The sequence below is a fragment of the Mauremys mutica genome, chromosome 1, assembly GCF_020497125.1.
Source record: "Mauremys mutica isolate MM-2020 ecotype Southern chromosome 1, ASM2049712v1, whole genome shotgun sequence".
NCBI classification, from domain to species: Eukaryota; Metazoa; Chordata; order Testudines; family Geoemydidae; genus Mauremys; species Mauremys mutica.
The window spans coordinates 373,107,628-373,131,460 of NC_059072.1; the positions used below are offsets into that span (position 1 = coordinate 373,107,628).

Below are 23,833 nucleotides of genomic sequence, written 5' to 3' on the forward strand. Positions count from 1 at the left end.
CCTAATTCTCCAATTCAGAGGAACTGTTATGCCTCAAACTTTCAAAAAACAATTGAGCTGGAAACTGACATCAAGCATGGAAAATTAGTGTCTAAATGCTTGAAGTTTGGCAAGAGTATAAATAACTGAAAGAGAGTTGTCCTTATAGAAGGTCTCAGTTTTAACTAAAGTTGGTGCCACAAGCACCAGCTACAATGGCCAGTCCATTTGTGAATGCCATTCCCCTAAGCTCTTTGCTCCTATAATGTCTGTGGCAAGGAGTTCCCCACGCCAATTATGGATTATGTAAACAATGTTCTTTTATCAGTGTTAAATGTTCAGGCTTTCAATCTAATGGAGTGTTCTCTTGTTTGTGTGTTACACTGTAAATATAAATGTCTGGTCTACTTTCTGTATTGATAAATTCATTGGGTTTAAGGTTAGAAGGCAGCATTAGATCATCCAGTCTGAACTCCTGTATAAAACAGGCCACTATATTTCACTGAGTTATCCTGTATTGAACTGGATGACTTGAGTGTGACTAAGGCCCGGTCCACACTAGGATTTGATATCATGGACACATAGAGCCACAGGGTGAAAAGGGACTGCTGGGGTCACCTAGCCTGACCCCTGCCGAGATGCAGGGTTTGTTGTGTCTAAACCGTCCAGGACAGGCGGCTGCCCAGCCTCCTTTGGAAACCTCCAGCAAAGGAGCTTCCACAACCTCCCGAGACATCTGTTCCATTGTCCTCCTGTCCTTACAGTTAGGAACTTTTCCCTGAGATCTCATCTTAGTCTGCTATGCTGTAGTTTGAACTCAATTCACTGTTGTCCCGCCCGCTGTGGTAAGAGAGGACAAATTTTCTCCACCTTTTCTATGGCAGCTTTTCAAGTATCTGAAGACGGCTGACATGACCGTCCTCTGTCTCCTCTTCTCCAGGGGAAGGAGGAGCAAATACAGCATCCTTGGGGTAAGTGACTGTCTGTAGTGTGTGTTTGTTTGTGTTTGGGGGTTACTTGCTGTGTGCTGAGCTTGTGTGTGTGAGTCTGCTTGGTTGGTTGGTTGGTTGAAGGACCGTGTGCTGTGGCTGGCAGTTGGAGGCTGTGTGCTTCAAAGGAAGGTCTGAAAGCTCGAAGCCTCTGGTAATCAGCTGGGCTTTTATCAGTGAGTGGGGCATTCACACAGCCCAGGGCTTTATAAAGCTGTGTACAAGAGACCAGGGAGCTTTGCGACCAGGGGCTGCTAACAGGGAGTTTCTCAAGGGAGATTGGAAGGGAGCGGGAAGAGAGTGGGGTCCGATGCTGGTTCTATCTGTGTCCCTTTAGTCCCCTTAAAACCTATAAACCAAAGTACATTCAAAACATCTTTCTTTAAACAACCCCTTCATTAACTAGGAGACAATGCAGGCAGAAGCCCAGCAGCAGAGTGGGGGCTATCCAGTTTATTGCGCTGACTGTGGCATGTATGATTAGCTGCCCTGTGGGCGGGTGGCGTATGTGTGCAGTCAGTGCAAGGAGCTCCTGGCCCTCAGAGACCATGTACGGACTTTGGAGGCCAGGGTGGCGGAACTGCAGGAGCTAAGAGAGGCAGAGAGGTATGTTGATGAGGCTTTCCCGGACACTGTAGAATTGTCCCACCTCCGCTCAGACAGCCCCTGTGCTGTTGAGGAGGAAGAACGGCCCAGGGAAGCAGATCAGTCAATGGGAGCAGTTGGGACCCTCCTTCCAGATGGTGCTGGGGTTGCCTCTCGCACTGAGGTTACCTCTCCGGGGGGGGGGAACTCCACTTGCTCGGAAAAGGCAGGTGTTAGTAATGGGAGATTCGATTATTAGAAACGTAGATATCTGGGTTTGTGATGACCGGGAGAACCGTATGGTGACTTGCCTGCCTGGTGCGAAGGTTGCGGATCTCTCGAGGCATCTAGACAGACTTATGCGTGGTGCTGGGGAGGAGCCGGTGGTCGTGGTACGTGTAGGTACCAATGACATAGGGAAGGGTAGGAGAGATGTCCTGGAAGCCAAATTTAGGCTGCTAGGGAAGAGACTGAAATCCAGGACCTCTATGGTGGCATTCTCAGAAATGCTCCCAGTTCCATGTGCAGGGCCAGTTAGGCAGGCAGAGCATCAGAGTCTCAAAGGGTGGATGAGAGGATGGTGTAGAGAGGAGGGGTTCATGTTCATTAGGAACTGGGGAAACTTCTGGGATGGGGGGAGCCTATACAGGAGAGATGGGCTCCACCAAAACCAAAGTGGAACCAGACTGCTGGCACTAAACATTAAAAAGGTTGTAGAGCAGTTTTTAAACTAGGAGATGGGGGAAAGCCGACTGCTGCAGGGGAGCGTGTGGATTGGACACAGACTTCTCTTAGGGGAGAGTCTGATGATAGAGAATCTCCAGGTTATAGTCAGGAGCAGAGGACGGAAGAGGATAATGTAAGGGCCGGATCAGATGATAAACAGTCACATAAAAAAGAATCTGGCACATCAGAAAAGGGCAGACAAATAAACGGGCAAGTTTTTAAAGTGCTTGTACACAAATGCTAGAAGTCTAAATAATAAGATGGGTGAATTAGAGTGCCTTGTGATAAAGGAGGATATTGATAAAATAAACATAACAGAAACCTGGTGGACTGAGAGCAATTAATGGAACACAATCATTCTGGGGTCCAAAATATATCGGAAGGACAGAACAGGTCAAATGTGAAGTTGCAGAACTATTAAAGAAGGTTTGTAACCTCTCCTTAAAATCGGTTATTGTATCCAATGATTGGAAGTTAGCTAATGTAATGCCAATATTTAAAAAGGGCTCTAGAGGTGATCCCGGCAATTACAGACCGGTAAGTCTAACGTCAGTACTGGGCAAATTAGTCAAAACAATAGTTAAGAATAAAATTGTCAGACACATAGAAAAACATAAATTGTTGAGCAATAGTCAACATGGTTTCTGTAAAGGGAAATCGTGTCTTACTAATCTATTAAAGTTTTTTGAAGGGGTCAACACACATGTGGAGAAGGGAGATCCAGTGGACATAGTGTACTTAGATTTCCAGAAAGCCTTTGACAAGGTCCCTAACCAAAGCCTCTTATGTAAATTAAGCTCTCATGGGATAAAAGGGAAGGTCCTTTCATGGATTCAGAAATGGTTAAAAGACAGGGAACAAAGGGTAGGAATTAATGGTAAATTCTCAGAATACAGAGGGTTAACTAGTTGTGTTTCCCAAGGGTCAGTCCTCAGACCAATCCTATTTAATTTATTCATAAATGATCTGGAGAAAGGGGTAAACAGTGAGATGGCAAAGTTTGCAGATGATACTGAACTACTCAAGATAGTTAAGTCCAAAGCAGACTGTGACAAACTTCAAAAAGATCTCACAAAAGTAAGTGATTGAGCAACAAAATGGCAAATGAAATGTAATGTGGCTAAATGTAAAGTAATGCACATTGGAAAAAATAACCCCAACTATACATACAATATGATGGGGGCTAATTTAGCTACAACGAGTCCGGAAAAAATATCTTGGAGTCATCGTGGCTAGTTCTCTGAAGATGTCCACACAGTGTGCAGTGGCGGTCAAAAAAGTAAACAGGATTTAGGAATCATTAAAAAAGGGATAGAGAATAAGACTGAGAATATATTATTGTCCTTATATGAATCAATGGTACGCTTACATTTCGAATACTGCGTACAGATGTGGAACTCTTTACCTGAGGAGGTTGTGAAGGCTAGGACTATAACAGTGTTTAAAAGAGAATTGGATAATTGACTATTAGCCAGGATGGATAAGGAATGGTGTCATTAGCTTCTGTTTGTACGAGGATGGAGATGGATGGCAGGAGAGAGATCGCTTGATCATTGCCTGTTAGGTTCACTCCCTCTGGGGCTCCTGGCATTGGCCACTGTCAGTAGACCTTTGGTCTGACCTGGTACAGCCCTTCTTATGTTCTTATGTTCTAAATAAAACATACCCAGTTCCTTTGGCCTTTGCTCATATGGTTTTTATTCCATCGCTTAGATCCTATTTGTCTCTCTCCTCTGGATCTTTTCCAGTTTCTCTACATGCTCCCTATACATGGGTGACCCAAACTGAACACAATTCTCCAGCTGAGGCTTAACCAGTGCCAAACAGAGCAGTGCTCACGTCCTGTGACTTGCATGCTCTGCCTATGCTAATGCAACCCAAAACTGCATTTTATTTTTATGAAACATAGTGAACAGCAAGAAACCCCACACCCTGGAGAGATGTAGATACACCAGCCTAACCCTGGTGTAGACAGTCTGAGGCCAATGGATGAATTCTTCCATCGCCCCAGCAACCACCTTCAGTGCTAAAGATTTGGCACTTATTTTAAACAAGAATGTCTCTGGCTTCAGCCTCCAGCCATTGTGCCTTGATCTGCCTTTCTCTCCTAGATTACAGAGACTTTTACCCCTTGATTTCTCCCCATGAATTTTTCATAAATTAAGTCCCTCACTCTCCGGCATTTTCCCCAGCATCCAATCATTTTTGTAGCTCTTTTCTGTAGCCTTCCCAATTTTTCAACGACCTTTTTGAAATGTGGATCCCAAGACTGGACACAGTCAGTTTCACCAATGCCATGGGCAGCAGGAAAAGCATCTAATGAGCTGGACCCATGCAAACAAAATGTTTTAATACCGTCAAATCCAAAATGATTCTCTCAGAACCAGGAATGCAGGCCTGACCCACAGGCAAGGGCACTTTCTCATGGAATGCGGGGATCCTGAAAAGACCATTCTGCCAATATATCAGGCTTCCACAGATTTTTTTGCAATGATTTTCTGTTTCTATCCAGATCATTGATGGAAATATTGAATAGCATCGGCCCTAGAACTGATCCCTCCAGAATCCCACTCACCCCATTCACTGAAAATGGCCCATTGATAACTGCTTTCCGAGATCGGTTAGTTAGCCAGTTTATATCCATTTTACATATGCTCTCCTGATATTGCCATGTGTTCATTTTTAATCGGTATATTTACCAATATTAAATCAAATGCCTCATAGAAATCAAAGTTTATTGCATCTGCACGGTTTCCTTGATCAACCAAATGTGCCCTCTCATTAAAGGATAAAGTCAGATTTATTTGACAAGGCTGACTTTCCATAAACCTGACTGTTGAATGGCATTAATTATAATACTAGATTTTCATTTTAAAGCAATCCAATACCAGCAGCTTTTCCATTGTTTCCTAACCTTATGAATTTTTTTTTTGCTTCCCGTTTTTAAATACTTCATGTTTAACACTGGTGCCTAATTGTGTAGTTCTGATTCCAAATGAAATGTGTGTTCGATTTGTCAGTTCGTAATTATTGTGCTCATAAGTCTAAGTTCCACTATGGATTCTGTTTAAAATCCCCCTTGACTTCTAATGGAGTGGAACGTGTTCCATCACCTCATGCGATATGAATACCTCCTTCTGCTTACTTCCGAATGCAGAGCAACATTATTTCTTGAACACATCTACATTTTCTGCAACATTAACAAGTTTACTTTCTCCCGCTCATAATTGGTGTAAAACTTTTCTGGGATTACTTTTTTTTCTTAATGTATTTAATAACCTCTTTTTTGTGATATGTAGCTCTGTCAAACATTGATTTTTCCCCAATCTCTTTAACAATCCTTTCCAGTTTTCATAACATCCAATTTGTATTGCGCCTCTAACAAACTCATAACTTTCATTCCCATTTTTCTGTCTCCATTCCCCCCCCTCCCATCGGTTTTCCTCATATTTTGCCTCATTTTAGCGAATTTAACACTTTTTAAACATGAAGCGTCTATAGATATTATTGCTTGGGAACTGTTCTCTCTTTGTCCATTTGAATGTAATAAGCCTCATTCTTTATTTTCCTCTCCTCTATCATATGCTCCCTTCTTTGTCTCTTTTCTAAACTAAACTGTCCCAGATTTTCTGTATGTTTCACTAGGATGGTCACCCCCATTCTCATAGACTGTATCAGAAACTCCCTTTTTAGCTGCTCTATTCTTTATAGAGATTGGGTGAAAAAAACAGTGTGTGTTTCCAGAGCAGGTTAGTGTCCATCCCATTCCTTAGGCATCTGAACATTGTCTTTCTTTTGGTCACTACTGGGAATGAGCTGGTGTTTCCGTGGAGCCCAGGTCTTTTCCCTGAGGTGTTTTCTAGCTGGGATGTTTCCCTGGCCACATGACTGGACAAAGATTTGGTTATTTTCCAATCTCAGATGTTTAGAAACCATGTTAATGGGGAAATCCCTACAGTATGGATTCTCTAGCCTGGATTTCATTGCACTAAGAAATGATGTGAGATAATCAGTATTCACAATCCTGTTTGCTGTGGGTGCCTATTAAGGTTTCCCACATCACAATGTGTTAGAATGATTGATGCATGGAGCACCATCTTGTGTGGAATTGGCATTAGTAGGGTCAGTTGTTCAGAATTCATTTATCTGAATAATAAAAAAAAATTCAGTGTCTGAAGAGCCACCAATCTGCTGCACCCATGACAATAGTGTTCAGTAGTGCATGAGGTGTCTCATGTTAACATTGTTTCTCCTTCCAGGCCTTTCTACTGTGACCATCACCCTAGAGCCTGGGCACATAGAGGAAGTCAATAAAACATATGGTACATACAGGAGACACCGTTCTGCCTCACAGCTGGACACTTTGTCTCCTACTCCATGCCAGATTCTAACACAACAGACTTCATCAACCCCTCCACCTTCATCCTGCTGGGCATTCCTGGCCTGGAGAGGGCACATGTCTGGCTCTCCATCCCCTTCTGCACCATGTACATCATAGCCATCTTGGGGAACTTCACCATCCTTTTCATTGTCAAGAGGGAGCGGAGCCTCCATGAGCCCATGTACTATTTCCTCTGCATGGTGGCCATCTTCGACCTGCTCCTGTTCACATCCATCCTGCCCAAAATGCTGAGCATCTTCTGGTTCAATTCCAGGGAGATTTATTTCAGTGCCTGCTTCACCCAGATGTACTTCATTAACTGCTTTGCCATAATGGAATCAGGGATCTTTGTGGCCATGGCTTTTGATCGCTATGTGGCCATTTGCCATCCCCTGAGACATTCCACCATCCTGACAAACCGCGCGGTGGTGAAGATTGGCCTGGCCGTGGTGCTGCGTGGCCTCTTACTCATACTGCCATTTCCTTTGCTGGCGAGTCGGTGGACCTATTGCAAGACCAACATCATCCCCCACACGTACTGCAAGCACATATCTGTGGTGAATCTGGCCTGCTCTGACATCCATGCCAGTAGTTACTACAGCCTCTTTGTGGTATTCTTTTTTCCCAGTATGGATGTGCTTTTTATTGCTGTGTCCTATATCCCGATCCTCAGGGCTATCTTCAGCCTGCCCACAAAGGATGCCCGGGTCAAGACTTTTGGGACATGCGGTACCCACCTCTGTGTCATTTTTGCTTCTTACATCCCAATTCTTTTCTCCTCCATCATGCACCGGATTGATAACACTATGCCCCTGTATTTGCTCATTCTCATGGCCAACGTCTACCTTCTGGTGCCCCCCACACTGCACCCTATCATCTATGGGGTGAGGACCAAACAGATCCGGGACAGGCTGCTCTCGCTATTTACTCATAGAAGGACCTAAAGTTCCCTCCTGGTGCTCAGATTTTCAGACCAAGCCCTGTGCAGAGCTGGTTGGTGACATAGTCCTGGGCCCTCTTCCCTGGATCACTGACTGGGCTGTCAAAGGGCATTAAACATTTACTGAATTTAATGTGCTGGGTCAGCATGACAAACTCAGGAATCCGTCTATGTACAACCCATGGAGTTGCCACCTTTCTTATCACTTGTAACTGGACCACCAAGCCCAGCCCCCCCTTTGCCACTCCTTCCAAGAAGGCCCCATCCCTGCTCTGACTCTTCTCCACAGGACCTCCCTGTCCCTTGAACCTCTCATCTCTTCCCCTCCCTTGTCACTTGCTGGATCATCTCCATATTCCTCCCTCCAACCTCCAGAGCCAGTAAGGGAGCCATTACAGTCAAATACATCTGCGGTCTGTATAAGAACATCAGAATAGCCATATTCTGTAATACCAATGGTCCATCTAGCCAATGCCAGTAGTCCCATAAGGAATGAACAGAAAGGATCCATCCCCTGTCATTCAATCACAGCTTCTGGTAAACAGAGTCTCAGGACACCAACCCTGCCCATCCTGTCAAATAGCCACTGATTGACCCATCCTGCATGAACTTATCTAGTTCTTTTCAGAACCCTTTTTGAGACCTGGTCTACACTGGTGTGTGTCGGGGGTTGGCAGCTAAGTTGGAGTAAGTTCCGCAATTTCAGCTACTAAAATAGCCTAGCTGAAGTCAACGTCCTTAGAGCTACTTAGCGCGGTGTCTTCCCTGTGGTAGGTTGACTGCTGCTGCTCACCCGTCAACTCCGCATATGTTTTTTGCTCCGGTGGAGTACCGGAGTCGATAGGAGAGCACTTGGTGGCCGATTTATCGCATCTTCACAAAAAGCGATAAATTGACCCCCAATGGATTGACAGCTCCAGAGGTAAGTGTAGACATGACCATATTCTTGGCCCTCACTACATCATCTGGCAAGGAGTTCCACTGGTTCACTATGAAGAAATATTTCCTTTTGTTTGGTTTAAACCTGCTGCCTATTAATTTCCTTGGGTAAACTCCAGTTGTAGTATTATTTGAAGGAATAAATAACATTTTCTTATTCATTTTTTTCCCCACCATTCATGCTTGTATAGACCTCTCTCATACCCTGCCCCCCACCCCACAGTCTTCTCTTTTTCAAGCTGAAAATACACAGTCTTATTAATCTCTCCCCATTTGGAAGCTGTTCCATACTCCTAATCATATTTGTTGCCTTTTTCTGTAACTTTTCCTATTCTAATATACTTTGTTTTCAGGTTGGGCTACCAGAGCTGCATGCAGTATTAAATATGTGGGTGTACCATGGATTTATATAGAGACAATATGATATTTTCTATATTAATAGAATTAATTGGCCACTGGTTTAAAACAAAACAAAGGGATGATTCACACAACTCAAGTTTAACCCATGGAACTCTTTGCCAGAGGATGTTCTGAAGTCCAATACTATAACAGGGTTCAAAAAAATTCATGGATGATAGGTTCATCAATGGCTATTTTGCAGGATAGGCAGGGGTGATGTCCCAAACTCTGTTTGTCAGAAGCTGCAAATGAGTGATGGGGGATGGATCACTTGATGATTATCTGTTCTGTTCGTTCCCTCAAAAGCACCTGGCATTGGCCGCTTTCGGAAGACAGGAGATTGGGCTAGATGGACCTTTAGTGTGACCCAGTCTGGACATTCTTATGTTCTTTTGATCACTGAGGTAGAGAATGGAGGGAGGTGTTATATTGTGTTTATCTGGATCTGGGTACCTCTTGTGCTGCCTAGAGTAGAGGAATAGTTTTAGCAACTTGTAACCGGGCTGACAGGGGACCCCAAACTGAGATTGTTCAATAAAGGTGTCATAGGTTTATTCCCCACTTTGAACTTTAGAGTCAAAAGATGGGGACCTGCATGGACTCCTCTAAACTAAAATTCTAGTTTAGATCTGGTCTTTGCTGCCACCAACTAGAGATTCCAGTGTCTAGTACACTCCCTGTTCCCCCAAACTTTCCCTGGGGAACACAGATTCAAACTCCTTGAATCTTAACACAAAGGGAAATAACCTATTTCCCCCACCTCCTTCCCCCTCCCTTCCCCTAGTCCTGGGGAGAGATACCTTGATTCAAATGCCTTGAACCAAACAAAGAGGGATTCACTCTTCCCCCCTCCCCTTCCCCTGAAAATCCAAACAAGGGAAGAAATCAATCAAGTTCTAAAAAGAAAAGATTTTATTAAAAGAAAGAAAGAAAGTACACTATCTCTGTAACACCAGGATGGAAAAATATACAGGGTCTGACTTATAAACCTGGAGAGACTTCCCCCTCCCTCCTCAGAATAATCAAAGTAACAGCAAACAGAAATAAAGAATTTCTCCAGCAAACACACAGTTGCAAATGCAGAAATTAAATTATAAGACTAATCCGCCTTTCTAATACTCACTAGACTGAATAGAAGAAAATACTTCAGGAAACTTGGAGAACTTGAAGAATATGTCTGGCCTCTCTTAGATCCAAAAAGAGAACAAAGACCCAACAAGGAACACAGAGATTTGAAATTATCTTGTCCCCTGATTGGTCCTCTGGTCAGGTGTTCATCAGGTTACTGAGCTTCTTAACCCTTAACTATCTGTTATGAGAAAAGGCAAACTGCAAAGAATGGGGCTGACAATCCCCAGAATGGGTGGTTATTCCAATACTTTGATTTGGCCAGCCAGCAAGAACAAATCGTTCACAATGATTTACACCAAAGTTAAAACACTGGTCCCTTAAAGCCACCCAGCCTTGGTCTGCCACCCACACAGCCAAGTCAAGTACGGTGATGAGTATTGAAAATCTTCTTCCTCATATAAAACAGTTCTACCGATCCCGAAGGATTGGACACATCACCTCCCAGGTCAATGAATATTCCAGCTCCTACCCAAATACACGCTTTCTGCCCATTTTTTCATTAACTAAACTAAGATTTATTGAAAAGTGACCGAGTATTGGTGAAATGATCATTTTACATACAGACATGAATGGAGGTAATCAATCTGTATATAAATCCATGGTACGGCCACATTTTGAATACTGCATGCAGATATAGTCGCCTCATCTCGAAAAAGTTATATTGTAATTGGAAAAGGTTCAGAAAAAGGCAACAAAAATGAGACCTGGAATGGCTTCTGTATGAAGAGAAATTAGTAAGACTGGGTCTTTTCAACCTGGACAAGAGACGGCTAAGGGGCGATATTACTGAGGTCTATAAAATCATGACTGGTGTGGAGAAAGTAGATAAGCAAGTTGTAGCCCTGAGGATTAATCTGTTGGTCTGTATAAAATGTCTTTTTGATAAAAGTGTGTAGGCTGCATAGATTAATAGAATTATTTACAATAAGCTGTAATGCAAGATACCTAGAAACTTCTAGGCCAGACATCCTGGCCAATTTTCCTCTGTGACACTGAAAGCAACCTTTAAGACCCTTACTCAGAAAAGTAATAATAGGATACAAACCTACGCAAATTGTCTAGGGACTTTTTGAATGTCTGCTAACCTTTCACCTAGTTAGGGTGAAAAGGAGGGTATTTCTGCCCACAAATCTAACAAGTACACCACAAGATACGTACATGGCTGTCATTAATACGTACACAAAAGGTCAGCCTATGAAAACAGGTACCCTCACCTTTCCATGGGGGAAAGACAAATTTGGGCATAGGAGGAAGGATTTCTCCCTATAAAAAGGGTGACAATCCACCATTAGGCAGGCGATACCATCTTTCTATTCTTATCGTCTCAACCTACTTCGAAGCCTCTTTCTCCTACGAAAGCTGTCAATACTAAGTCGTAGTATTAATTCTTTTCACAGCTGTAAGTATGAACAAATTCTTATTTCTGCTTCACCTCTAAGCATTTAGTTTATAGAGGGCTAAAACTCATAACTATACTTCCTCTATCAGAGGTGTGAAATTCACTCTAGTGCTACTGTTGCAGAGTGCATTTAGAACTGTGATATTTGTAACTTTGTAATCTCAAACTGCTTTTAACATTTTACATTTACTTCTTGTTTTATTAATTTTAAATAAAAGGTCTTGATTGACTGATTTTGTCTCAGTGTAAGTTTCCTGTCAGATATATCCCAATCTCCTTGTATAAATTGTGTGAAGCCTGATTCAAGACGAACTTTATCTTCTGATCACACATATTGGTGAGTCATACCCATATTATTAATATCTATTAATTATTATTAATATTACTAATTAATTAGAAAATTAATTATTAAATAAAACTAAATTAAGTGGATAAATTCCACTGTCCCTACTAACCCTCCCCAAATCAGGCTACAGGCTGGCGAGCCAGCCAGGAGGAGATTTAAGGAGTGTGTGACAGGAATCCAGGGAATTTCAGATATTCCTGGACCCTTTAGAATTTTTTCTTTGAAACGTGATTAAATGGTTAAAAATTTCAGTAAACTCTGAAATCTCTCTCTTAAACAGAGGCAGAGTCAACTTCCTGTGGTTATTGCTGCTGGCAGCATGCCCAGTATTTCCGTTTTGTATTGTGGATAAACATCCTACGGTTTTTACTTTCACTTTTGCCTAAAGGTTTTAACTGTATTGATAACTGAATATTAAAGTAATATTGTTTAAAAGTGATACGCGCGCAGAAAGGGGTTTTATAAGTTGAAGAAATAAATGAATGGTACAGAATAAAATAATAGCAGCCGCACCTGGATCCGGTGACCCACACTAGTGGTGGCGGGGAGTTAATAAAGCCAGGTATTTATAGCCGCCAGAAAGGCCGCAATCAGTCAGAACTTGAACAGTTCAAAGATACCTTATCTTAGTCCCCTTAACTCTTCCGGACTGCACCTCTGATCCGTCTGCCTCAGTATTCCCCCAATATTTGGCAGGTCCTGACAGAGGGGAAAGACCTCTCGATCTGCTATAAGCCATCGAGAGAAGAGAGGGAACGTACCCCCACTCCTTCTATTTACTTGGGACTTTTATGATATACAGTGTTAAACTGGTGTACAAGGGGTATTATTCCTGTTGTTTCTGTAAAAGGGACGCCTTTTTGTGTATCAGAAATAAATCAACAGAGGATTGATTCTAGTGAATATACTAGAAAAAGAAAGAGATTAATTCTCTATTTCGTATTAAGAGTGTTAAAAGTGAAGATAGAACAGGAATGGAGTCTATCGGAGTTGCTAGCAGTTTGGCTTTGGAAAACTTTGCTAGGAAATATATTCAGGAACATGGTGGTGGTTTGGAGCAGCTGAGAAATAGTGGAATGATTTCTGAGCAGAGAAACCCGTGGGGTTTTGTGAGTAATGTATTTGAGGAAGAAACAGAGCAGAAAAAGAAAAGAGCTAAAGTGGTGAAGGGAATAGCTGTTGAATGCTTGCTTGTAGCTTGTAGTTCATTGGGAAAGAAATTGGATAAAAAGATGGAGGATTCTTCAGTTGCTATGCATGCACAACGTGTGCAGGAGACAGCAAAAGTGTTTGGCTTACCAAGGGAAGATTGTGTTAAAATCTTACAACTCACAGTGAATCGAGCATTGTGGAGTACTTTGCCACTTAAGTTTAGGGTAGGAGAGAAAACTTTTGAAGAAACAGTAGCCCTATTGGAACATAACCAGCACCCAGGGCAAGCTGGAGTAGCAATTCTGTCTAACTTAAAGCAGAAACCTAATGAAACTCCACATCAGTTTCATCTACGGTTAAGTGCAGCTTGGCGGAGTCATATCAAAGAAGAAACAGATGAATTGCCATACATCAGTTTGCTAGTTAATAATACTCTCCCCCAGTTAAGAGAAATGGTTAATATGCATATCACTGATGATATTTCTTTAAAAAGAACATTAGCCTTATTGGCTAAAGCATATGCACAGGGAGGCTCAAAATTAGGTCGCCGTGGAGCCCCGGTCGCAGTACTTCAGGAACCACAAACTAATCCTACGGTGAGGATTGAGGGACCTCGACCTCAGCCAGGATTAGGACGAGGAGTTCCTAAATTTCCTAAGTATCAACGTTGGCAAAATGACCCTAACCCACGTAATAACCCTGGACCTTCGAGTGGCCAGGCCCCTCGACAGGGTTATGCGTTTGGATCCTATGCAGGAGCCCGGGATCGTGTTCCTTTCTTTTCAGATGCTGCACAGAACAGTTCACGTCTGCAGAGACCTAAATCACCGCCTTTGCACAAAACTGAGGACTCAGTTGTGAAAATGTTTAGAACAGTGCAACAGATGCTTGAAGCTCAACGACGGGATATTCAAGAACTTCATGCCCGTGTGAATTAGCTGATGATGATGGAAGGCCAAGGCTCAGCAACCTTGAACCGTCCAGTGGCTTCCGTCGATCCATCCCCTTTTCCCCAGTGCACAGCCACTCCTCCAGAATTGGCTGCCTCTGAGGAGATAGAGGAGGAACCCTCAGATTATCTGACAGCATATGCTGCATGACTACAAACAACCCCAAGCGTAGTCATAACCCCTTTAGGCAGAGATACAAGTGGAAGACCCACAATATCTGCAGTGATAGAGGGACTCGACAGGAATCTCATTATAGATACTGGAGCAGCAATCAGTATTCTTCATGTCGAGGATCCTAGATCCTCTCCTCTATCATCAGGATGTACCAAGACACTTGCAACTTTTGCAAGTAATCAGGTTGTTACCACACTTTCTACACCCCTTGAAGTACAAATAGGTCACCTAAGAAAGAATCATACTTTTGCATTAATGAAGTTAGTAGACCCAAAGAATTCCTTATTGGGAACTGATTTCTTATACAAACAGGGATGTGTTCTTGATTTGTGTAACCAATTATTGTGTCTTTCAGTAGAACAGGAAAAGGATGACTCTCCAGTAGTCATACCTGAGTGTGGCATGGTATCTCCAGTGGAGGACTTTGAACCTGAAGGGTATGATTTGGATAAAATAGTGGCTAAACATGCAGACCAACCTGAGTTACAGGCATTACTGTACAAACATGCAGATGCCTTTGCTAAACACAAACATGACTGTGGATGCATGGCCGTCACTATTGTTGTGGGAGGAGGAGAAATTTCAGCCCAAAAACAGTATCCTTACCCAGAACAAGCAAATCCATACATAGAAAATACTATTAAGTCTTTGCTGACACAGGGAGAACTACGAAAATGTACTTCCACTGCAAATTCACCTATTTGGCCTGTTAAGAAACCGGATGGTTCGTGGTGTCTCACAATAGACTACAGACGCCTAAACCAGGTCACACCAACTTGTGCCCCCACAGTGGCTAAAATGCCAGATCTAATCAAATCCTTTGATCCAGAGGCTGTATGGTTTACTGTATTAGACATCAGTAACAGCTTTTGGACATTACCATTGGCACACATTTCACAGTACCGTTTTGCATTTAGTTTTCAGGGAGTGCAATATTCTTGGACACGTTTGCCCCAGGGATATAAAAACTCTCCAGCTTTATTCCATGCACAAATGAGACAGATACTGTCACCATTTTCTAAACCAAATGTTCTATTTCAATATGTGGATGACCTGTGTTTAGCAACACAGACGAAAAAGGAGCATTTAGAAAGACTTGACGAGCTCCTGCAAATTCTAAAAGAAGCAGGGTTAAAGTGCAATCCAGCCAAGGCTCAGCTAATGGCTAATTGTGTCTCTTTCTTGGGCCTCACCCTGACAAAATGGGGTAGAACCCCAGTGCAACAGAAGGTGGATGCAATCCAAACATTGCCTTTACCACAGGAACCTACAGCTTTAAGAGCTTTCCTAGGTTTAACTGGGTACCACAGGGATTTCATCCCTAATTTTGCTTCTATTGCAGGTCCTTTGTACCAACTACTAAAGAAAGGTGTACAGTGGGAATGGTCTGAGCAACACACGGAGGCAGTATCCCATCTAAAACAGGGCATTATCAAGGCTCCGGTGTTGATCACACCAAATCCTGAAATACCCTATCATCTGGAGGTAGCGGTGAGTGTTAATGCGTTGGCGGCTGTGGCCTCACAAGAAAGGCATGGGAAAATCAGACCTGTGGCCTATGCCTCACGTTTAATGTCATCAATTGAACTCAAATATGACAGTTGTGAAAAGTATCTATTGGCAACCAGTTGGGCCATACAACACTTTTCTTTTCTAATTGGCCTCAGCCCGATCATATTACACTCATCGCACACTCCTCTTCAGTTTTTACTGTCCAACAGGGTAAAAGATGGGCAAGTTTCAAATGCTCGCCTTGCTCACTGGGCATTATTACTGCAAGGGAAAGATATCGCAGTCAAACCTATTAGGACACCATCCTTGTTACCAACCGCTCTATTGTATCAGGGAGAGCCACACAAGTGTCCCAACTTCGATCAATTGGATCTAAGGGGGGAGGAAAAACAAAAGCTCTTCCAACCTTTAATCCAGGAGACAGATCCCATTAATAGGTATAAATTCTTTGTTGATGGTTCTAGTTATTACCATCAAGGCAAACCCTATACTGGGTTCGGAATCTATGCAGTTCCCCCTGAGGGGAAAGGAGAGCCTTGGGAAAAGGCATATTCATGCACTCCACATTCGGCTCAATATGCAGAATTAGCTGCAGTGGCTTGTGTGTTGGAGTACTGTGTGCAGTTCTCCATCACCACCACATACCAAGATATCTGTCTGTTTTCAGACTCTGCATGGGTATGCAATTCTCTCACAGAGTTCCTACCATATTGGGAAACAAATGGTTTTACATCTTCTGATGGCACACCTATTAGGTATGCATCACTGATGAGATATATCCATTGGTTAACAGTAATAGTTACTGTTTCAGAGCGGCCAATCAAAATTAAAAAAGTAAAAGCTCATTGGAAATTAGACCCTTATGCTATGGAAAATGAGAAAGCTGATAAATTGGCCCGTGAAGGAGCCCGATCAGGAGAATTTTGGGAAGGTAAGGATCAGGAGTATTCTGTTATTACCCCTAATCCTAAATGTCCTATAGCTGCAACTAAATTGGTACAACCCAAAATACCAGATCTAAAAGATATGCAAAAATTGGATAAGGACATAATAAAAGTAATTCTAAAGCTTTCCAAAATAGACAAAGAGGGATCACTAACAATAGACGCTTTGTACAAACGACATGAACAGCAGTTACAAGTCGTAAATGGAGTTCTCATGTATACAGGAGGTCCTTTCCCTGTGTGGGTAGTTCCAGCTCACCTACGGAGGGAAATGATGTATATGGTCCATGACACTCCTACAGGAGGACATCAGGGAGTGGACAAAACTGTCCAACGTCTTGCATCTGTAGGGTGGTGGCCACTTCTTAGGATGGATGTGCAACAATATTGTGAAAATTGTCTGGCATGTGCCCAAGCTAATCCTACTCCATCCAAAAGAAATGCGCCACTAAGATCCCAGGTGTATGAAGGTCCGTGGATGGCTTTGCAGATTGACTTTGTCGGTTCTTTGCCAAGGACTCAAAGAGGTAATCAATATCTATTGGTGATTATCGATCCTTTCTCAAAGTGGATAGAGGCATTTCCTCTTAAAGCCAATACTGCAAAAGCCACTGCCAGGGTCTTGATAGAACAAGTCTTCTCTCGCTGGGGGATCCCTGCAAAGGTAGAATCAGACCAGGGATCACATTTCACAGGACAGTTCTTTAGGGATTGTCTTAAATTGATGGGAGTCCCGCAGAGACTACACATCCCATACAGACCACAGTCATCTGGGATGGTGGAACGAACCAATCGGACTATAAAAGTGATGTTGAGGAAACTGGTTGATGCCAATGGACGTAACTGGGATACCCTCATGCCTTTAATTTTAATGGCATTGAGGGCGACACCGGCTGCATCTACTGATAAAACACCTACTTTTCTGGCTTATATTCCACCATTAGGGTTGCAACTGAAATCCTTAATGACTCGTAAGGAGACTCACCTCATTCAAATTACTAATAATATGGATGAAGCCCAACAAGTTATTACCCAATTAATGAATGAAGGGACTGAGCCTGCAATAACTTCTAGAGAAAATTTCGGATTAGAAGTATGGATGATTATCCAAGGAATTGGGATTGGGATTAATTTCCTTATTTTAGGTTATATGCTGTATAAACGCAACAAACCCAAGCCAAAAACTAGTCAGAGACCTAAACAGACACCCAGACAATCACCTAAACAAATGCACAGACGAGCACCATCTGGGGATAAGGATGAATATATATACATGGTGCCCATTCCGGATACATACCAAAATTTGCCCAGGTATGAAACTAAAAAGGGCCCCACAGATATTAAGTCCTAGGTGACGGGGTTTCTTTATGTAAACCACCCCGTCAAAGGGGGGCGTGTAGCCCTGAGGATTAATCTGTTGGTCTGTATAAAATGTCTTTTTGATAAAAGTGTGTAGGCTGCATAGATTAATAGAATTATTTACAATAAACTGTAATGCAAGATACCTAGAAACTTCTAGGCCAGACATCCTGGCCAATTTTCCTCTGTGACGCTGAAAGCAACCTTTAAGACCCTTACTCAGAAAAGTAATAATAGGATACAAACCTACGCAAATTGTCTAGGGACTTTTTGAATGTCTGCTAACCTTTCACCTAGTTAGGATGAAAAGGAGGGTATTTCTGCCCACAAATCTAACAAGTACACCACAAGATACGTACATGGCTGTCATTAATACGTACACAAAAGGTCAGCCTATGAAAACAGGTACCCTCACCTTTCCATGGGGGAAAGACAAATTTGGGCATAGGAGGAAGGATTTCTCCCTATAAAAAGGGTGACAATCCACCATTAGGCAGGCGATACCATCTTTCTATTCTTATCGTCTCAACCTACTTCGAAGCCTCTTTCTCCTACGAAAGCTGTCAATACTAAGTCGTAGTATTAATTCTTTTCACAGCTGTAAGTATGAACAAATTCTTATTTCTGCTTCACCTCTAAGCATTTAGTTTATAGAGGGCTAAAACTCATAACTATACTTCCTCTATCAGAGGTGTGAAATTCACTCTAGTGCTACTGTTGCAGAGTGCATTTAGAACTGTGATATTTGTAACTTTGTAATCTCAAACTGCTTTTAACATTTTACATTTACTTCTTGTTTTATTAATTTTAAATAAAAGGTCTTGATTGACTGATTTTGTCTCAGTGTAAGTTTCCTGTCAGATATATCCCAATCTCCTTGTATAAATTGTGTGAAGCCTGATTCAAGACGAACTTTATCTTCTGATCACACATATTGGTGAGCCATACCCATATTATTAATATCTATTAATTATTATTAATATTATTAATTAATTAGAAAATTAATTATTAAATAAAACTAAATTAAGTGGATAAATTCCACTGTCCCTACTAACCCTCCCCAAATCAGGCTACAAAGTGTTGTTTATTACTCTTCATAACACAGGAACTCGGGGTCACCAACTGAAATAAATAGGCATCAGGTTTAAAACAAGCCAAAGGAAGTATTTCTTTCCAGGCAACCTGTGGAACTCCTTGCCAGAAGATATTGTGAAGACCAAGACTCTAACGGGGTTCAAAAAAGAACTAGATAAATTAATGGAGGACAGGTCCATCAATGGCTGTTAGCCAGAATGGGTAGGGATGGTGTCCCTAGCTGCTGTTTGCCAGGAGCTTCTTATGAATGACAGGATTGGATCAAAAAGAACAGGAGTAATTGTGGCACTTTAGAAACTAACAAATTGATGATTCTCTGTTGTAGTCATTCTCTCTGGGGCACCTGGCACTGGTCACAGTCGGAAGACAGGAGACTGAAGAAGATGAACCTTTGGTCTGACCCAGTACAGCCGTTCTTATGTTCTTATGTTCTAAAGTTCTTAAGTCAATTTCATAATAGAGATGATGAGATTTAGAGTTGCACAGCGTTCTTTCAGGATTAGTTCATACATTATAGTCCAATGTCAAAATATGCAATACCAGGGAGATCCAGGGAGTAATTGGAAATCTGATGAAGCTTAAGCAGGATTGAGGTAAAAAGCATCATGTTACAAGAGCCCTTTAGACAGTTCTGGGGATGAACAATATCCTTTTGAAGTAAACTTCTATTTCCTAATGATTACCGGTAATTAACTACCTGGATTAAAATACGGTAATTATCAATTAGGCCATGTGTAGATGATTGACCAGAAACTTCAAAGAGACATATAGACAATGGTATTACTACACCTACAATTCAGCTAATAATATTTCCTTTTGATCTCTGAATTACCTGAGTACCCTCGTGTAGAAATTGTTGGCTTATATTGTTAACTCTAACAAGCTCTAGGCAAACATAGGAGGAAGGAGGTCCCTGTTCCTGTGGGTTTCATCCCATCTCTCTGTGTGAATTTTGCGTCATCTCCATTTCCTTTATAACTAACCACGCCTCACTCACATCTCCCTCTCTCTGCCACTTCTATTGTGCATCCCAGCTTTGGTGCCAGTTACAAACCCAGAAGGGGCTGTCATTGCCTTGACTTCAGTGGCAATTGCAGGTGCAGCACTGGGACTCGCTGCATTTGACAACTGATCTGGCTGGTCAAGAAGCCGTGTCATTAGTCTGGTTATTTATCCAGGTAAAACCAAGTCCCTGGCCATTGCCGTCAAGCAGCCTGCAGCTGCAAACTGCACCCAGCTCGATATTAACCTCTCTGGAGGGATCGCTTGGCAGGAGACAGCTTCACAGAAAGGGCTGGAGGCTGCTTGAAAGATGTGGGTGCTCATGCAACAGCAACTGCTGCCTTGTTTCCTTCTGCAGCCTTTGTGGGGAAGTTGTCAGCAGTTTTAATACAAAGCTGCAAATCTATAGACCAATGGGTCCCCCAGCCCCTTTGGATGGGGAGTGATATGAGGGAGGCTGAGAAACTCAGGGGTGACATTGTCAGTGCTCCTGGTTTCCAGCAGCTGCTCAGTATCAAGGAGCAACACAAGGTCGGGAGTGATGATATATTGAATACACAACCGGAATCTCTTAACCAGAGACCAATCCAGCCAGCGCTGGATTGCAAGGAGGCTATGTTCCATTGGGATTTGCCATGAAGATGTTGAGGGTGACGGATGGGATTAATGGCTTCCCAGATACTGTGACAAAAGGTTTGTCGATATATGCGATGATCAGTGGGTCAGAGAAGTCTCCAGAGCAGAGAGAGCACCCCAGAGCACCTAGCTCTTGTCCTAATGGACCATGACAAGCTTAGTGGTTGAGCCCCCCAGGAATCCTGTCCCAGCCTTGTCAGGGTTACGAGGGCTCTGCCACATAAGAGAGTGGAAGGGGAGTCCTCAGGGTCATCCAGGACTGTAGGTAAAGGGAGTGGGAGCGAGGTCTCTGATCCTTTCAATAGCCAATTCCATGGGGTAGCGTAGAAACCTGGAAAGGACCTAGGGGTTACGGTGGATGAAAAGCTGAATATGAGTCAACAGTGTGCCCTTGTTGCCAAGAAGGCTAACGGCATTTTGGGTTGTATAAGAAGGGGCATTTCCAGCAGATCAAGGGATGTGATCATTCCCCTCTGTTCAGCACTGGTGAGGCCACATCTGGAGTACTGTGTCCAGTTTTGGGCCCCACACTACAAGAAGGATGTGGATAAATTGGAGAGAGTCCAGCGGAGGGCAACAAAAATGATTAGGGGGCTGGAGCACATGACTGATGAGGAGAGGCTGAGGGAACTGGGATTGTTTAGTCTGCAGAAGAGAAGAATGAGGGGGGATTTGATAGCTGCTTTCAACTACCTGAAAGGGGGTTCCAAAGAGGATGGATCTAGACTGTTCTCAGTGGTAGAAGATGACAGAACAAGGAGTAATGGTCTCAAGTTGCAGAGGGGGAGGTTTAGGTTGGACATTAGGAAAAACTTTTTCACTAGGAGGGTGGTGAAGCACTGGAATGGGTTACCTAGGGAGGTGGTGGAATCTCCTTCCTTAGAGGTTTTTAAGGTCAGGCTTGACAAAGCTCTGGCTGGGATGATTTAGTTGGGTTTGGTCCTGCTTTGAGCAGGGGGTTGGACTAGATGACCTCCTGACATCCCTTCCAACCCTGAGATTCTATGATTCTATGAATGTATCCACTTAATTAAGTTTTAATTATTTAATAATTATTGAGTATTAATTAGTATTGGTTTTGGCTTGCCAATTTGTTTGATCAGAAGATAAAGTTAGTTCTGAATCAGGTTTCACAGAGATTATGAAAGGAACTTTGGGGGTATGACAGGAAGCTAACACTGAAACAGATATAGTCATAAAGACCTTTTCTTAACATCAATGAAATAGTAAGCAAATGGTAAAACAGTTAGAATTACAGAGTTACAATTGTATTGCTGGTATTCAGGAGATACATGTGATAATACAATATTATGTGCTGCAAACTTTGGTTAATACTGTGGCAGAGCTCTGATCTTGCTCACTGGGGTCCTGCGCTTCTAGGTGGTTTATGCTGCCTCAGTGGCTCACTGTGACCCTCCCCGTAGCCCTTCTCTCTCTAGGGCCAGGGGTACAGTCTACTGAGCCCTTTTCATCGTAGGCCTGCAAGGAGGTTGGGGAGAGAACTCCACCGGTCTCTGTTCAGCCTCCTGTCCTGACAAGGACCTGACTTCCCCTTCCAGGAGCTGTTCCTGTAGTGGTGGGTTGGGGGGAACCCGGGCCCACCCTCTACTCCGGGTTCCAGCCCAGGGACCCTAATGGTAGCAGTTGTTGGCAGCCAACCTTTCACTGCCAGAGTTGCTACATTTCCCTGGGCCACTTCCCCACAGCTCTCCTGCTTCTCCCTTCTTCACCCTTACCTTAGGGCTCCCTTAACGATGGTTTGAGGGTGTCTTCAGTAACCAGCCCTTCAGCCGCACTTCCTCTCCTCTGGCTCCCTAGCTCTCCTCTGCCTGACTGGAGTGAGCCCTTTTTATAGTATCAGCAGGACCTTAATTAGAGTCAGGTGGTCACATTAACTGAATGGCCTCACCTGACTCATTACAGGTTAATTAGAGTCAGGTGTTCTCATTAGCCTGGCGCAGCCCCTGCTCTGGTCAGTCAGGGAACAGAAAACTGTTAATCCAGTGGCCAGTATATCTGCCTTCTGCTATTCTGCTGTACCCACCTGGCCTCTGGGTCTATCACAATACTCACACTCTCTTTTAATAGCCTGGTGTTGGATGATACAAGCCCACTCCTGTGGCAGTTCTGTTTTCACACCTCTTAGCAAAGAAAGCTAATGCAGAGTTGTTAAAGTTTCTTACTCTTTAATTTAACTCTCTAAACCTTAAACTGAAATAAACGCAAGTTTAGCCTAGTTACCTTAAACTTACAGTTAAAAAAAGAAATAAGGTCCGGCCTATTAATAGTGAATAGCCATCATAGATAGGTGGCTTTGATACGTTGTTGAAGGTGGAGGCAAGGAAGAGTAGACAGGAGTCGATAGGTGGGTAGATTGCCTTGCCTCATGGCGAGATGCATCGCCTTTTTATAGGGCATTAGTCAGAAATCCTTCCTCTTACAATGGAAATGTTATTCTTCCCCCACGGAAATGTTAGGGTACAGTTACCCCATAGGCTAGTATGTATGTGCATATGGATGACAGGCATATACGCATTTGTGGTGTACTTGTTAGATTTGTGGGCAAAAATCCCCTTTTCCCACCCTCCATGGTTATTGGTTCAGGCAAAGGTCTCTAGACATCTGCGTGGGTGTTTTGTTTAATTTGACTCTTCTGGGTAAGGGTCCCAAAATGGGTTAACTTCGCATTAGCTTAACATACAGGGGTTTGGCCTGTAGGTCTCTTGCATTACAGCCAAACTTATTTTAATATAAATCTATAAGCCTATTACATCAAATCCTCAAATGTATAAGAAAGATATATTTATACAGACCAGCAGATTAATCCTTAGTGCTAATCCTCTAAGTTTCTACTGTAGATGCTGTTTAACATCCTCCTTGTCTGTTAGTGGACTGGAAAATATTTCATCACCTCATGTGATATGAGTAGCTCACACTGCTTCTTTCCAAATGCAGAACTAAACAATCTCTTGCACACATCTACCTTTTCTGCAACATTAACACGTTTCCTTTATCCCTCTGGGACTTGGAGGGATTTTTTCTAGGATTTCTTTTATTTTTAATAGACTCAAGAACCTACTTTTTGTGATTTGTAGCCTTCCAAGCATAGATTTTTTCCTAATGTCTTTAATATTTCTTATCAATTTTCATAACTTCCAATTCATAGTTCTTACTATCTATTTTCCCTTTTTTCCC

General features: G+C 42.8%; 1 protein-coding gene across 1 annotated transcript; it reads left to right on the forward strand.

Moving 5' to 3' along the window:
- Positions 1-6,656: 6,656 nt before the first annotated feature.
- LOC123376125 (olfactory receptor 52E4-like) lies at positions 6,657-7,604 on the forward strand. The gene has a single exon (XM_045027900.1). It carries the CDS (start codon positions 6,657-6,659, stop codon positions 7,602-7,604), a length of 948 nt encoding a protein of 315 aa, XP_044883835.1.
- The last annotated feature ends 16,229 nt before the right edge of the window (positions 7,605-23,833 follow it).